At 37.1% G+C, this 17,516-nt stretch overlaps 2 protein-coding genes across 5 annotated transcripts; both read right to left on the bottom strand.

Annotated features, from left to right (window-relative positions):
- Positions 1 to 903: 903 nt before the first annotated feature.
- Positions 904 to 3,533, bottom strand: LOC104602637 (Galactose oxidase/kelch repeat superfamily protein). Of its 4 annotated transcripts, none has more exons than XM_010266402.3 (2): positions 3,378 to 3,533; positions 904 to 3,237 (listed from the first exon to the last, which is right to left on the bottom strand). In XM_010266402.3, the coding sequence occupies exon 2, from the start codon at positions 2,427 to 2,429 to the stop codon at positions 1,317 to 1,319; it is 1,113 nt and encodes a 370-aa protein (XP_010264704.1). In that variant the 5' UTR covers positions 2,430 to 3,237; positions 3,378 to 3,533; the 3' UTR covers positions 904 to 1,316. The 4 variants fall into 4 exon arrangements, with proteins under 4 accessions (XP_010264704.1, XP_010264703.1, XP_010264705.1 ...); XM_010266401.3 differs by having other exon boundaries at positions 904 to 3,260; positions 3,378 to 3,514; XM_010266403.3 differs by lacking the exon at positions 3,378 to 3,533 and having other exon boundaries at positions 904 to 1,140; positions 1,286 to 3,371.
- Positions 3,534 to 14,481: 10,948 nt separating this feature from the next.
- On the bottom strand, positions 14,482 to 15,946 carry LOC104602638 (chlorophyll a-b binding protein 6A, chloroplastic-like). The gene is made up of 4 exons (XM_010266404.3): positions 15,639 to 15,946; positions 15,427 to 15,529; positions 14,842 to 15,130; positions 14,482 to 14,715 (listed from the first exon to the last, which is right to left on the bottom strand). Exons 1-4 carry the CDS (start codon positions 15,830 to 15,832, stop codon positions 14,564 to 14,566), a joined length of 738 nt encoding a protein of 245 aa, XP_010264706.1. The 5' UTR covers positions 15,833 to 15,946; the 3' UTR covers positions 14,482 to 14,563.
- Positions 15,947 to 17,516: the final 1,570 nt, after the last annotated feature.

Here is a 17,516-nt window from a genome sequence, read left to right as displayed (position 1 = left end):
AGGCTGATTTGGTCACCATCAATGTTTTGATGGATGTTGGCAGTGAATAATTCCCTGCCCCAGTAGAATATATTCTCCAATGAGTTTCTTTCATTGTCATTGTTTGGAATTGAAAAAGAATCTACCACATCGATAGAGAGGCTTGACCAGTAAACTTGCTAAAAGTGGAATCAAATATAAACTTTAATGGACCAATACCAAATAATATGCCTTCTGATATCTTTTCTTGTGATTATAAGCATCCTATTTGAAGGCAGTATTCGTTGCATGAGACTAGAATTGTAAATAAAACTGAAAATTGGGATTTCAAGGATGCTGTGCAGCATATCAACCATCTGAATCTCAGCCACTGACTGTTCAGAATGATCAGTAATGGGGGGGGGGAAAGAAACAGAAACTTGACAGGTTCAGAGGAGTGGTGGTGGGCTGCCAAAGGGTAGACTTTTGAAAGAGAAAGCAACAGTACTAATGGAAAATTGGAAATTGATCATTGAATGGTATTGAAAAGCTTGGCTAATGTACTTGAGAGTTTCAGCCAAGGAAGAGAGATAACTCAGTTCCCAAACAAAACTAAACTCAATTCATACTGAGGAAAGTCAACAAACAGAACATAATTATTTCATATTCAGAACCTTGAGCAAGTACTAAGATGAATTTTGAACATACCAGAGCTTATAGTGATTGAGTTGAATTCAGGTTTGTGCTCAAACAATTGTTAAATTGTATAGATGCTCAAGAGATTGTTGAATACTGCAGCCTCCCAAAATAGCTGTCTTGCAGATGCCTTGGGATTATGATTTAGATTCAGTTCAGAATATTGAGTTCAATTCTAAAATATAGCAGTTACAAGAAACTATGCTTACAAGGAAAGAATGCAAGATTATAAGCCAGCAGACCAAATTATAAATGATAAAACTGTAACAAAATCAGATGCTCTTTGAATCACAACCGTGCATTGTTTTTACTTTTCTTTTCTTTTCATGGATGACCATGCATTTTTAGTGACAAACACCACAACACTAAAACAATAGTGCTTTTCATGTTTTTGGCAAAGAGAATGTATGTGGATCAGAAACAAAGTCTCAGAGACAAGGCAGAAGCTTGGATGTTATCAGAGCATCCTTGCCTGGTAGTGATCTCCTGAAAGGCACGAGAATGCCAAATCAGTCATTGAGAACCATATCCAAATACAGAAATTGTTAAAAGGAAAAAAAAAAAAGAACAAATAGACTGTCAAAACAGTCAGTAATTCTGGTCAATGAGATAAAAGATGACAGAGCAACACCATTACGCCTGCTAGGTTGCAGATGTGAGTTTCAACAACCCATGACAGCACAGTTGTAGACAAACAGACCAACATGCTCCTTTATATCAAGCATCTTCCAATCCAGTAACCCATTTTTGACACCCGACCTTGGACACCAAGAGCTTAACACAATTCCTTCTCCTTCTCGGCTTCTCTGCCCTCCTACAACTAGCAGTTCCTCCCCATAGGCCTTGAAAGCTAGGCCCCAGCCATTAGAAGAGTCAGCTCTGAGGGGGAGTCGTCCCAACACAGACCAAGTGTTCTTCTCCTTGTCATATTTCTTCACCATGTTGGTTGAGTGCTCGACTGCATAGAGTTGGTTATCCACTACTGCGACAAGTGGAGGTGCCTGAGATGCATTATTGACATTAGGGTACATACCCTCAATCTTCCTCCATTTCCTTGTTTGAAGATTATACTCCTCTCCACAAGTGAGTGATACATTGGGACTTGATATCCCACCAATCACGTAAAACTTTCCATCCATGAAAAAGCCAGAGCACAGCTTACGGGGAGAGTTCATATTAGGCAACAGCTCCCATCTACCTAACTTCGAATCATAAAGTTCTGCAGATTTCAAGACCGTCCCATTCTTATCACTGCCCCCTGCAACAATGGCAATTGAACCAGAGCTACTTGAACCGAACAAGCATCTTGGGAGGTTCAGTCCCTGGCACTTGACCCAATTCCCATGAACTAAACTGTACCTCCAAGTAGCAAAATCCAATAATTCTCGGCCAAAAACAAGCAACTCACTGCCCACAGCTAACGATTCCTTATCGGCATGATTGAAACATTCATCGCAGGGGATCTTGGGTAACCTCCTCCATTTCTTTCTCACGGGATCGAAAGCTTCCCATCCTCTTGGGTCACAGACGAGGTATACCTGGTGCTCAATGATACCTAATTGCTTTCGTAATCCAAACAAGTCGCCGCTTGATATCAAAGAATTAAATTTCCTGTTAAGGCAAGCTAGAGAAGCATGGTCTGATCGGCGAACTCGAGCAAGGCAGGTCAGAGCAATGTCAACATGTAGACCAGGGAGAAGGGAATCATATGATCTCTCACGGGTGAAGCGTTTGGAATCATCATAACCATCTTCTCCGCTGGATCTCGTCTTCATAACGGTTTCTTCTTGTTTTCTTCTTTCTTCGAAAATTATCCGAGGCAGACTCGACCAAATGCGGAAGATTGAACTGTTTCTTCGAACTATCAGTTTCTAGAAGCATGTTAACCAATCTATAGAACCTTTCCTGGTGAAGATTCTCATCTCAACCATAAAACCGAATGATCACACGGCCGACTCCTCCTCATCTCCCATTTTGCCACAGCACTGCGACTCCACTTCATTGCAATCCCAAGAACAAGAAAATTAAGCGCGGCCTTGGCTCACCATGTTTATCTCTGTAGTTGTCTATCTGATTAAAGCTTTGGCCCCATAATTGAATCGTTCATCAATTCTTGCTCAGTACATACTAGAATAGATAAACCGATCCATAGTTGGATCTAAGCCGAATCCATTGATAACCGGAGAAATGTATAGGTCGAAAAAAAAAATTAAAAGGTTGCGAAAGATATCCAAATCGGGTAATAAACAAGACGCTTGCCCAGAGGAATATCGGATTCAGGCAAGGTGCAGAGATTTCGGCAACGGATAAAGAGAAACACAGATAGCGAAAAGAAGGAGAGAGCTATGACGTTCTTGAGAAAACGAATTGGCAAGCAATAGACAGATGAATAAATTGAATTAAATAGCGATGGAATTATCAAGACTAGACAAAAGAAAATACCGCAGGGAAGGATGCCTGTCAGCCGGAAATCTGAGTAGATCGCGTGGTTAAGACTAGAGGATACAGCTTTTTGGTTCTTCTGGTGAAATTGTCACCGGATTCCGGCGGCAATCGGCATATGGTGTTCGGCAGGCAATATGACTGCTTAAGAACAAAGAATTTGACTGATTCAGGAACAAATGGAATTAGAAAAAGAAATGAAAGATAAAATAAAATACAAAAAAAAAAGAGAAAAAGGTCTCGAAGGAAAGAGAGAAAAAGGATAAACTTCGTTTACTCACTCAAATCAATTGAACCTGTGGATTTTGTTTCTTCCTTTTCTTTTTCTTTTTCTTTTCTTTTCTTTTTTTTTTTTCTTTAATTTTTCTCCCTCTGGCTGGCCTCTTCCCTCGTTGTTAGTTTGTTACTTCATTTCACCTGGTGGTTCGTTGAAAATACTGTGAACGAGTTAACCCTGTGGGTGAATTTATGTACGATCTCACCGTAGAGAGAAACACAGGGAGTTAGGACCATCTGGCCGTGGATCTAATCTCTTAGTCAATCAGACGAAAAGTCAAATTTGTATGTCAATCGGAATGAACAATACGGATGGTGGGCCATATCTGATATGATAAAGCCACGTTATTAATCTAATCCAGAATGAAGTATTATGACCTTGATTTGTGGAACAAAAACTTGAAAAACAGTTAATCTTAACCGTTGACAATCAGATGGGATGGCGGTACTTGTGTGTGATGGGGGCCAATGTGGCCCACCCAACCGAATGTGAGATCCCTGGCACAGAAGCGTCGGACATTAGTTTATCTAGAGAGTTCTGAGTATGTGTGTGAATTGTACACTATAGTCTCTAACCCGGATTTTCGGGGGGCCGGGGATGGAGGATGGACGGGACACTGATCCAGTTGACGCGCTTCTCCGAGTCAACTAGGCCATCACCCATCGTCATTTGATGTTCTAATCCGACTATTACCGAAAACCAAAAGGGGCATGATACAAAAAATACCAATGACCAATCAACCGGCATAAAATAAAAATGCAAACCAATCGGCTGGAATTTTTCAAAATTCACGGGGTCTGTGGACAAAGTTCTTCCTTCCGTATCATACCTGCCGGGTATGTAAAAATGATTTTTTACTACGATAATTGAGTTCGATCTTGATACCCAAAAAATTATGACCATTCAACCGGCATCATAATAGCGGTATTCATCAAGATTCAAGGAGTTTTTGATTGGTTAAAGCCTGATTTGGTCTGATAATTTTCTTTATTTATTTATTTTTTGTCACATTAGCAATAGGAACTTGATTTAAGGTCTAGTTTGATTTGAAAGAAAATATGAAAAATGAAGGAAAAGGTTGGAACAATGTTTGGAAAAGTATAAATGCAAATATGTAGTATAAATACATATAAAAGAATACAAAATATAAGATTTTGCATATTTATACTTCTTTCAAATTGAGTAAATGGTGCTACATAGGTGTCTTATCAGCAAAAGCCTCATTAATTATTTCTGTACGTATTTATGTGTATCCCATTTTTTGAGCTTCGAATAGACATTTATTAGCACTTTGCTAATGTGGTGGCTAATAGTGCCTATGTATCATAAATACCCACATCAATACCTTTTCTCGGTTTTGCAGTCACACAAAGACAAAACGCTTATTCAATAAATATAAACAAAACCAAATACACTTGTTATCTTTCCAAACTAAGCATAATGAAATATAAATACAAATACAAAGAGTGAAAAATCTTATATCGTGTATTATTCTATATGTTTTAGACAGTATATATTTATATTTATATTTTGCATTCCTTCCAAACTGAGTTTAATTTAGAATAAGTACAAATACAAATATATATAGGATGCAAAACCTTCTGTATTATATTATTTTATATGTATTTATATTCGTACTCTTTCCAAATTAAGCTGTAACCAAACACAACTACACAGCCAAGGCCATGATGCTAATATTAGTTTGTATTTTTTTTTTTTCTTTTCTTTTGTCCCCTAACTTTACTCCAGGCGGAAGGAAGGCCGGCTATACTTTTATTAAAATAAAGATCCAATATAGTTCAAGAACAAAGGGGAGGACATAGCCCGCCTTGCCCCTACCCACAACAGTGGAAACACTCTCTGAAGACTGAAACTCTCAAGCTCACCCAGAAAAAAAATGACAAAATTACACAATTCTAGGAATAGGGATACCCAAAAAATCATCACGGAAGAGGAATTTTGTTTTACTAGGTAATTGGGGAAATTCAGTAAAAATCACCTTGCTGCCTAAATCAATTCCCCAATTAGCTAGTGAGTCTGCTATTCTATTATCTTTCCTATAAACATGAGAAATGACAACATTTCTGTGCCTCAATAGAAATATTTCTTGCATATGATAGTGGATAATCTAAAGAGCTGTGTTCTTGTCTTTAATCAGATCCGCCCGTATTAATTTGTATTTTTTCTCAAAGCTCAATTTGGAAGAAATGCAAATACAAATATGCACAATATAAGACGTTGTATTTTATATTATTTTATATATATTTATATTGTACAATTTGTATTTGTACTCTTTCCAAACTGAGCCCAAGTTTCCATCTCCTTCGATCAGTTGATTAGTCCAGACAGCTGAGGAGTTTAATTAATGCAGACGTGTAGCAAATGGATGTGCAGGGATTTGGGATCCAATATCATTATCAGACAGATGGGTGGTCTTTTATTGATTGATAGCCTTAGTTGTCAATAGGTTGGGTGGTGAATCAGTCCCAAACCGAACCAATAATTAATGTGCTCTATGATAGAACCCAGAACCGAATTAACTATCAAGTGGATAACCGGGTCTCATTGAACCCAATTATACTTTTTATATCTATAATTACCTGTGATAATAATAATTTGAAACCTTATTTTCGATACATAACTTTAATCAAAATTATACTAAATAATAAATTATTTATATATTTATCAAAACTAATCAATTCAGGTCTTAATTGATTTGAAATACAAAGAACCGATCCTGACTCCCTAACCCAATTATTAATTGGGACACAAACAAAAGGATTAGGATCACCATAACCAATTTCAGTCGGTTGAATTCCATTAGATAAACCCGACCCGACCCATTGACAGCTCAAGATGGCCTTGCAACATATTTGGCCATGTGGCTAATTCTACCTTTGCCAAAACTTGATGAATTATGGAGATAGGTGATACTTATAACCCCCTTAAAAGTAGTTCTAAACCTAAAATATAGTATATTTAGCCATGTGGATTACTAAATATTCCATCATAATGGTTTATCCAGGAGGACCACGACGAAGTACTGTCTAACATAAACACGTAACTGTCTAACATAAACACGTAACCTATCTCCAATCTCTAATTCTCTATGGGTTGCAACTTGCAGTGTGGAGGACATTCGGTCAAACTGATAGATATTGTATATATTCCTTTTGGATGTGTTAAACTCTCTTTCTAAATCAATGGACTGGGCCCGTGGGCGGTGGGCCGATCAACTTACAGTTCCGGTTTGCCCACGCCATCACCTTGTATTGCTACACTACAACACCTCTCCCACCCCAATCCAACGGTTTTGAAAACGACGCTTCACTCGTATTCTTTGTTGCCACTTGTTTATTTGGTGCAACTTGGACGATTGGACCGGATAAGCCTACACCATTTTCAAAACAATTGAGTTAGGTTAAAAAGTTTAAATGGCATAGGGCATCCGTCGTGGGCTTCGCAAACCGAACCCAATTCAACTTATTAGTTGGGTTATTTAAAAGGATGGAAAGCTAAGAGTATTGTAGTTTATTTATCAATCAGTTTTTATTCTTCTATTGTATGAAAGAAAAAAAAAAAAAAATAGATGATACTTGCAGTATATAATGTTAGGCCATGTTTGGTTTACTGTTTTAGGTAAAAATGGGTAATAATAAATAATATTAGAGTGATTGGTTACAAAATTCTTGTCAAGAGTTACATTTTTTTTATAATGAAAAATCAATTTTTCATAGCACAATTGAGTAGCTTGTAGCATTAAAAATAATCATGCCCCATCTTGTTTATTTCATTTTTTGAGGAAATTCTGCCTACAAAACTATTGTCATAAATGTTGACTTTTGCGAAAGCACTTTTATAAAATTACTTTTACATGAAAGCACTTTTATGAATCCACTTTTACGAAAGCATTTTTATTAAAGTACTCTTACATGAAAGCACTTTTAAGAAAGTACTTTTATGAAATCACTTTTTTGGAAGTACTTTTACAAAAGTACTTATATAAAAGCACTTTTACGGAAGTACTTTACAAAATCACTTTTACGAAAGTACATTTATCAAATCATTGTTACAAAAATACTTTTACAAAAGCACTTTTATAAAAGCACTTTTATGAAAATACTTTTATAAAAGCACTTTTATAGTAGTACTTTTTATAAAAGCACTTTTACGAAAACACTTTTGCGGAAGTACTTTTATAAAACTTTTATGAAAGCACTTTTACAAAAACACTTTTACGAAATGCTTTTATGGAAGTACTTTTACAAAAACACTTTTATAGAAGCACTTTTAGGGAAGTACTTTTACAAAAGCACTTTTAGGAAAGTACTTTTATAAAAGCACTTTTAGGAAAGTACTTTTATGAAAGCACTTTTATAAAAAGACTTTTACAAAAGTATTTTTACAAAAGCACTTTTACGAAAGTACTTTTGCGAAAGCACTTTTATGAAATCACTTTTATAAAAGGACTTTTACAAAAACACTTTTAGGAAAATACTTTAAAGAAAGTACTTTTATTAAAGCACTTTTGCAAAAGTAGCTTTACAAAACATCTATTCCAAGTGGTAAACATTGATGGTTGGAGACCTAGGCTGGTGGTTTGTGAATACCGACATAATTTTTTTTTTGAAGAATGAAATTGAGCAACATATAGGGCATTTGTCGGTGTGGAAAGAATTTATTTTTAGGAATAAACTGTTTGATTCATAGTAATATTTTCTCATTATGTCTATTTTTATCAATTCTTTTTCATTTTAGAATTTCATCTCGCTAAAATTGAGAATTAAACCAAACATAGCCTTAATATATATTCGGTACCGGAGTCATTTTCTCCAAGTTGTTTCTGTCATTTTGCTCTCTCTGTCTCATTTGTCTTGTTTGGTTGAGTGTTTTCAAGTTGTTTTCAGCAACAGTGAATACCTTGAATTATGTGAGAGCAAATTTAGGAGAAAATACCATTTTATTATTTCTTGCAATGAGAATAAGGTTTCATCTCTTTGCCTATATGGCACCAAGCTGGCATCAAATAACTCTAAAGTATGCACAAATCCAGAATTACTTTATAAAATTCTAAGGGATGACCATTGTTTGAGAAAATGGCAATGACATCAAACATCGCTTTATACTTTTAATTCCTCGTGCGAACTAAGGATGATGTTGCAGGAAACTCTTTCAATAAATTTTGTATACATCTTTTCTATAATGATTTTATATATTTTTATCAAAATTTCTGCCTGAAATTTGCCGAAATTTTTGGAGGAAAAGACAAAAAACTTTGGCCAAAATGCGGTGTCATCAATTTTATTCATCAACTTAAACAAACCAAAATATCATATTCATAAATTTCAATGAATACTTATAACAAAATTAATGTGAAAAGGAAAAAAAAAAGCAAATGAAGAAAACAACTTATATACTTGCAACATCAGCATGGAAAACGCTTTTGATTTAAGTTGAGGATCACGGGCTTGTCTGTCATGGAGTCCTTTGATGTTAAAATGTTAAAGAATATTTAAAGTAGAGGAATTTTGGAGAATGGCATATTTGGTGGTTCTTTGCCTAAAAGGAACATTTTAGCAGCCTTTCTTTTCTAAAAGATTAAAATTATAAAATACACCCAAAAAAATTATAGAAGAATAAAACAAGTTGAAGAGTCATGTCTGCCTATCTAATGCACCCTTAGGCTTTGTTTGGTTTGAAAGAAAAGGTAGGGAAAGTATGGGTTTCTCTACCTTTTCCTTCAAACCAAACATAGCCTTATTGCTTTTTGCTTGAGAGAGACAAGCTTTCATAGATTCTCCCTTCCCTACCAACTACACCATTGTCCCATTTGGGCATCTCTTCCAACCTCTTATCCCTTGTTAAAGTTGGTATGAGCTGCCATGCATCAACTTATTCCATTCTCAATTATGCATCACTTTATTTATTTGTAGTTTCCATCTTCTTCTACAATCGACTTGTGCTATAGCTACTTCCTTATTCTCTCCTTAGACTCTCCCTATTTGTCTAGGTATTGAAAATGTAAATGCATGCATGATAAGATTAATAAAGTCTCGTTATTAGAAAGCTTAATATGATTATGGTTTTAAGTGTTAGTGAAATTTCATTAAACTTCGATTTGAGAATGCACTAACCTAAAGCATCAATGAAAAATGCTAGTGGGTAGGATAATTTCGACCAAAATTTTGAACTTTTGAGTTTCAAGCAGAGCTTATTTCAGCCAAAATTTTGGATGTAATACTAAAATACAAAGTAATATAAAATATTTAAAATTTGATCCAATTTTCTAAAATTTTGAAAACTTTCATTTACTTAGAAGTAGAGCCGGACCATTAAATTCATGAGCTAACTTTAATGCAGTTCATTTTAACTCAATCAGCATAGTAGATCTAAGCTGGGTTTGTCTAGATATAGTCTTAATATCATTTCTATTTGCCATCACTAGTACAATTACTTACCATATATTATACTCAAATTATAAACTCTATTATTATTATTATTATCTACCCGACCCAGACCGGTATGTGATCAATGACATGAGACTCTTGTGAAGAAGGATAAAGCTGGGTGGTACGAGGAGTGGGGGCAGGACAAGTATGTGAGATCGATGACAAGTCATGGCGTTACGTTGCATATCGACTCGGAAGTCGGGATCAAGTTGGGCTGCCAATAAAATACATTACAACACCCTTCCAAATCGAATATGATAGGTCATAATGGGCCTCAGTCTTATGGTGGCTTGGTGAGATGTATAGTCAGGGGTGAAACAAGTTGAGCTTTTTATGAGTTGTTCAAATTTGGCTTAGTGATATCTTTCTATAAATGATAAAAGAAGATATTCCCGATGTACAGCTGTAATTACTTGTAAATGTGAGAACAACTCACAAATTGTAGATCGCAGTTCATTGAGAGAATGTTGAAACTTATTTTATTGGCAGATGTACAAGGATCTGCTGAGTTCACACCTGTGCCCCACAAACACCCCACCCCACATCTCAATGTGAATTGGGATCTACTACTCATACTCTCCCAACATGCCACTGCAGCCAAGAATATCTAACTCCGGATCTCCGGCCCACAACACACTACCCCTATGAATTGGGAACATCTCCCCCTGCATAATACTATGTAGAGGTTGAGGTGTTCTCCATGTGTGGTTGTGATAAACGTGGACAGAGTTTGTGTGGGCAGGAGATCCGGAAATCGGAACATCTCTCCATTATCGTTCACGGGGAGATATTCCCGATGTGCGACTATAATGACTTGTTAGGACTTAGGACAGTGTTGAGAACATTTGTCGGGAGTAGATCTGAAGTTGGCTCCTATCTTATTTATTGAGTTCAAATTTGCATCCCACAACGGGGCGCCCCACAATGTCCCACAATGCATCCCCACCTTGTATTAGGAACATCTCCTGATGATGACATCATCGGGTTTGGTATTATCATCGGGAGATGTTCCCAATACACAGTGGGGATGCGTTATGGGACATTGTGAACTCTTATTTATCTTATTTGTAGCAGATTCAGACTCCAGACTCGGTGGTATATGAGCCGAGATCAGATCCTCACCATGGTTTTCAAAACCGAACCAGACCAGACGGTCAGAACAGAATCCTCACCATGGTTTCCCCCATAACTACTTTTTTTCCCAAAACCGTTGATTTTGGTCAGCAAACCACTGACCCGGCCGGTTAATCGTTCAAATGGTTTTAATTGTTTTTTAATTTTTTATTTTTTTATCAAAATGGGCTGACTGACCATTCGAACCAATAACCGGACCCTTGACCACTTCGGTCACTGGTTCGATTTTAAAAACCATAGTCCTCACAAATGAGCGCCTCACAATCACATCCACCGTGTATTGAGAATATATCCCGTAAATAATAACTAATAAGTACGGGAATGCATTGTAGGATGTGCGTGTGTGAATCCGAGTGGGCGCCCTTCGTCCCTTTACATAAATGATGACACAACCTACGCACAAGCGAGCCTGAAGCCCTCCACTCGAGTTGGGTTGTCCTTTGGCCTAAAACTCAAACACGATAGTGACTTGGTCACTCTGCCAAATCTTCTATGATCTACCACTTTATTTTTTACTTTTTCGCCAAGTAAGGACTAGCGCACGATGGCGGCTAGTTTTTAGTCAGACACGGGACACGTATATGGATTTTGGGGCCCCATAACTTCTTGATTGCCTCATTTTTTGGAGCATCAACAAAACCCATCATCAAATGGGCCCCAAATAAATCTGCTTGTACACTCTACAGAATGAATGAATGATATATTACTCCATTCGTCTGGACGTGATCATTTCTAACTCGGCCCAGGTCCGGGAATTTATGGGCCTGGCCTGCGGCCAATAATTTAGGCCCACTTTGCAGTATATTTGTACTAGTACAAACTACAGGTCTACAAATGCATAACAACAATGCAAAATAGGGCCCAATTTGGTCCATTTTTGCTTCTATTTTTTATTTCACTTGGTTTCATGTTTTATTTTACTTCATCTGCACTGCAAAAAAAAAAAAAAGTAAGGAAAATTAAAGCAAAAGTAAATCAAATTTGCAGTCAAATAATTTTGCATTCTATATTTTTACTTCAGGGCAAATGAAATTACATTGCAAAAAAATCAGGCATTAAAAAAATAAGAACTTTCCCTGACTTTCTGTTTCTCTCTTAAGTTTCTACCAAATCAAAGACAACGTGCGGAGAAAGTTTTTCATAAAAAGCCAAAATGGTAAAAAAAAGCATCGTCTTACTTCCCTTATGAAACCATCTCGCCTTCAGTCAGTGCAAGGCCCGTGTTCGAACAGCCTTTTTAGATTTTAGCCTTGCACCGGGAATATCTCACGTACCTTATTTTATGGGGAGATAACTCCCCAATATGCAAGGCCATAGAATGTTCGAACAGGCCTTGCACTGACTGAAGCCGAATTCTCTCCTCCCCGGTCCCCACTGAGGGTCAAGACCCTCCTAAATTTAAATAATAAATAACAAACCCCAAAATCTTTCCCCCTCTTTTTACGAAACCAAGGAGGCAAACTCCAGAGTAAAATCCATAGCTTTTTTCTACTATACAAAAACAACCTAATAAAGATAGCAGGTTTGTATGCTTGCACCGGCAGCTATACTGATTACTGAGGGATCAGTCCCTCTGCTGAGCCTGCTCCAATGTCGACCTTTCTTTTGGGTCCGCACAATACATACCATTTCCGGGGAAATTTTTGAAAATGTAAAAACAAAAAACAAGAGGTAGAAAAGATATACTGGAAATGGAGAACTGATAATAAGCTCTGGATGTTTTTCCTCTTTTCATTTGATTGGTTATTGGAATCATACTTGTCAAAGAAATTCACCAGAGAAGCCCTTCTAACAAGTTGATCTTCATCTAAACAAGATTGTATATAAGAAATATCTCTTCAATTATTACCACATGAAATGCTCACGAAAATAAATAAATGAATGATTATCCGTTTATCACAGAAACAACAACATAAGACTCCTTATCATGTGTCCCCTGTAGTTTTCTCAGCAAGAAATGGGTAATGACCAGCCACCAACACCATATATATAATACAAAGAAACATAGGGCCCATACATCTGCAGACTGCAGCTTTACCACAGTAAGTTAGACCAGTTCATTACACGAAATTTTCGTGGAAAAGTGCCAGTATCACCAAAGCATATTTCTTTCATGTGTCCTTGAGCTAAGAGGCAGATTTTCACCTAAACAGCACCACAGTTGCAGTAAAACCAGGAGTCACGGGAGAAGTAATTAATAAATGTTAATTAGATGCTTGAATAAAACAACAAATGCAAGGAGTTTGGCCAAACCGCCAAAGAAAAGGGTAGGCCAGAGTGCTTGGGGTTGTAGATTCCACAATTTCCCTTTCAAAGATTTCAATATTGAATGGCCGAAGTATCACATATTGTGAATTGTATTGTGTTTAGACAAGTTTCAGGATCTGTGCTTCTAAAGCGAAAAGTGCAAAATCTCAATTCTAGGCTTTATGCTTTTGCTTTGTGATATAAAAGTGATTTGGGTTCGGGCTATAATGTTTTCAAAGCAACTATTCTTGCCAAACGCGTGCTCAAAACACATTTTTGACACAATTTTATGAAGACATGAACTTATTGCAATACTAACTATGTTGTGTTTGGTACCATTGCCACCAGTGTTTTTAAAACCGGACTAGATTGGACGGTCGGACTGGAAAAATGGGAATCAGTCATTTAATCGGTTCCGTTTTACCTCAAAACCGATTTTTGACAAAAAATCATTGTTTTGGTCAGTGAACCACTGACCCGGGCGGTCAGACCATCAAACTGCCAACCCGAACAACAATTTTTTGGCCATTTTTGTTTTTTTTTTTTTTATTTAAGTTTTTCATTTGTTTGTTAGAGAAGGCTGTCCATTCAGACCAGATGGTCGGACTGTTCAACCCAAAAACCAGACCCCATAATGGTTCCCAGGCTTATTACACTAAATCAGATAACCATTTCTACTAAAAAAATATAGGCATTAGATTAGAGATTAGCATTTATAATATAAATACTAAATTTAATGTTTCCTAAATACAATATTATCACATGTTGTTGCATTGATAACTTAAAACATTTGCGATAAAAGAATAAATATTCACATAAAATTTGTATTGAAGTATTGATCAAACTAAAACGTTACAACTTTATGGCAATGATACCAAGCACAATCTTAAATTAATGGGTTGATCTACTAACTAGAAAACAAGAAAGCAGATGAGTTTAGATAATAGCACTTGTTCCAATGCTTTGGATATTACCGCATTTAATTCGTGCCGTTGCTTCAACGTGTTGACTGTTGATTTAACAAATACACAATTGATTTGTAAGACGTTGCTCATAAGATTAGTTTTCAGATTACGAGTATACGATTTTGTTTTTCCCGTGGCGAATGAAAATGAGAAGAATTAATATTCCATTTCATGTAGTTTCCATTTTAACCTTTTGATGATTTGAGGGGAATTGAAAAGGTTTAAGTAGGCATGAGAGAACTGAGAACGCATATTGTGTTTGGGTGAGGATGTATAAATAGGTCGAAAAATAAATAAATGGGACAGTTCAAGATATGGAATATAATTCTAATTCATCATCATAGAAAAATGAATGGATAATTGTACAGTTGGAATTAACAATATGCATGGTGTGATCAAGGAAAAATTGATCTGGGGATCAGGACATCCCCAATGTTGTTGTGCCATGGGTCAGCCAAGTGGGTTGCCAGATTCTCCAATGGGCCTGTTCCTGGATAAGCCGACTGTTGGACACAGAAGCCTACAAAGGCCAACAAAGCAAGACGACCTGAGAAAGTAGGCAGATTAAAAAAGAATGGTTAGTTATTACAAAATAAAGAGTAAATATAAGGGAATGAGGGTAGCAGCACTAATTAATTATTGAAGGAGGAGTGGAGGGGGAGGGAGTAGAAACCATTCTTAATTTCCTTGATTTTGTATTCCTTGAATTTGACGGGGTCCTTGGAGAAGCCGAGCGGGTCAAAGGCACCACCTGGGTATTTCTTCTTCTCTGGGTCTTTCTCCATGCTGCGTTGGTGCTCCACGAAGGCTATGCCAAGGAATTCTATGACCAGGATGGTTGGGAGGGTTCCCCATGGCACTGGGTTGCCCAGGTAGGTTGCTTGCCCTCCCGGCACTGCAGCCCACTCCTGTGCCTTCACCCAGTTTCCTAATCCTAGCGCCTCTGGCACCAACATCCCTGGCTGCAATCACAAGGCAGGGCCAACAGCTTAATCAGATCAACAATTTCTTTCTTAAAAAATGGAAAGAAGAACATAATTAAACAGCAATTAACAGATCAAACTGACATAATTAGACATTCTGACAAGTTTACACATTCCAAATGAATTTCTCAAGGTTTGTTTTTTCAGAAAGGAAATTAAGTTTGGCCTTTTGGGGATGAAAAACTTCAATTACAATTCTTTCTGTATATATCCCTTTTTTTCCTTGGATATCTAACGCATAAATGCATGTAGTTAATTAGCAACTACAAACTTACCACTGCAAGCATTGCCCATCTGCAGTGAATGAGTTCAGATTCCTTGAATCTCTCCAGGTTTTCTGGGACCTCACCTAGCCGAAGAGGATCGAACCCATAGTCACTGAAACGGATCGAACGGGCAAAAAACATATAGATCGTCATTGAGATGCTAAGCCTAAATAAATTACGTATAAGAGAAGAAATTAATGATCATATATAAGTTAGTTTACCCTGGTGCGGAGCCATCGAGGTAAGGTGGGCGAGGCTGACCAGGCATCCACTCGGCGGACATGGTGAAGCGTGAGGAGGCATTAGAGGAGACACCAGGGAGGGCAATTGCAGTGGCGAACTTGGATCTCGAAGAAGAGAGGGCGGACGGGAAAACGGCTGCAACACCGCAGCTCCTCAACGCGGACGACGCCATTGCCGGAATTGGAACTGCTTGTGGAGGTGAGGTTTGAATGTGTGATGGGCAGTGAGCTACTGAGCTACTGAGCTGAGAGGGATGTGAAGTGAAACCACCAGTGAGCAGTTTGTAGTAGTAGAAGGGAAGAAGCGGCAAGGATATAGGCGAATCCGGATATTGATTCCCATTCGCCAATGGAATTTGATTTCTCTTGTGTAAATGGGCCAAATGTCATCTCTCAATCCTCTTGATTTTCCACGTGGAATATCCACTAGTTTATGTTTCATTTTATCATTTTTATGTGGCCAAGGAGATGGCGACCTAAAAGCATGGGGGCTCATCTCTCTCTCAAGTCTGATTCTCACTTCTTTACTACCGTAAGGGAAACCAATTCGCCTACAATCTCTACGAAAGGACTCAAAATTGATGAAAAGATTATTACAATTAAAACTTGAGAGAATGACAGTTCAGCACAGGCTCAGAATTTATAAGCATAAAGTACAGTTGGGGTAGGTATCAGTTCGGAATTGATGCCAATTTACACCCCTACTTCTCCATTAAAACTTTAGACAACCCTTCTTATCTCCTAATTAAATTCATATATCCAGGTTGCCTTATTTAAGTTTCTATTTTGACTAAGGGCATCTATTAGGCAGCCCATGAAGAGTTCAGATCTCTTGAATAATCCTTTCTCAAGATATTTTTATACATCAAATCAGATAATGCCATGCTAGCATTCTTTGATGCTTAAATTTTAAACGGAATAATTTTGGCACATCCCTTTGTTTTCCAAGGACCACAACACCCTTAATTAACAATATTTCTAAAATACGATTAGAAATAATGTAACCCAATATAGTAATTTGATGGATTCTAATGCTAATCCTAATAAAATGAGTAATAACGCAAAAAAAAAAAAAAAGATTAGAAATACATTATCACTATCTTTCTATTGTTTTTACCAGTATCCAAGTCAAAGATGTTTGTCTTTTAACATGGGGAATTTTGGTCATGGTATAATTAACAATTTATATAAAACGATTCGACTATGATACTGAAAATATTTGCAACCAATTAATCAGTATATAAAAGTGATAACCAATTAGCTGCTGGTATTTATCAAATTTTATAGGGTTGGATCTGGTATTCTACCAAAAAAATCAAAGGGGTTAAACCAAGCCCCAATTAAGGCTGGGCTGACCCTTACCTGATAGGATCAGGTAAATATTGGGGGTTTACTATTTAATCTGACCAAGTGACATCCACTAGATGTCTTGCCAAAAGAGGATTAACATTTATTTAATGATTTTAGGGAGCATTGAGTCTGGCAACAGAGGACCCATGGATGGATTTGGACCTTAATAGCTTACCATGTCTCTATTGAAGTACTGAAATGGTGCAATGAAAGATGACAGTGCTATCTATAACTACGCTTATAATTCTGAATGGATCAAGATTGTTGATTAGTAGTAGTGAAAAGAGAAAAAAAAAAAAAAAAACAAACAAACAAGATTAAACTTGTCATGTCTTTATCTCATGTATGATGAATCAGGATACAGCATTCAATAGGACATGCCACTAGGGCTGTCAATTGGACTAGATTTGGTCCAATCCGATCCGGTTTACCATTGGTCCATTTGTAAATGGATTGGACCGATTCCGGTCCAAACCCCATACAAACCGGATCTAATCCAGTCTAATT

This window comes from Nelumbo nucifera, chromosome 2 (genome assembly GCF_055504915.1).
Source record: "Nelumbo nucifera cultivar China Antique chromosome 2, China Antique-T2T, whole genome shotgun sequence".
Classification (NCBI taxonomy): domain Eukaryota; kingdom Viridiplantae; phylum Streptophyta; class Magnoliopsida; order Proteales; family Nelumbonaceae; genus Nelumbo; species Nelumbo nucifera.
This window is presented reverse-complemented; position numbering and strand designations above follow the sequence as displayed.

Coding starts and splice junctions, on each gene's coding strand:
- LOC104602638 (XM_010266404.3), bottom strand. CDS start 15,832: ATGGCGTCGTCCGCGTTGAGGAGCTGCGGTGTTGCAGCCGTTTTCCCG. Junction 15,530..15,638: donor CTCGATGGCTCCGCACCAGG/GTAAACTAACTT, acceptor GATCCGTTTCAG/TGACTATGGGTTCGATCCTC. Junction 15,131..15,426: donor GATGGGCAATGCTTGCAGTG/GTAAGTTTGTAG, acceptor TTGTGATTGCAG/CCAGGGATGTTGGTGCCAGA.
- LOC104602637 (XM_088898243.1), bottom strand. CDS start 2,535: ATGCTTCTAGAAACTGATAGTTCGAAGAAACAGTTCAATCTTCCGCAT. Junction 2,449..2,479: donor AATCTTCCGCATTTGGTCGA/GTCTGCCTCGGA, acceptor CGAAGAAAGAAG/AAAACAAGAAGAAACCGTTA.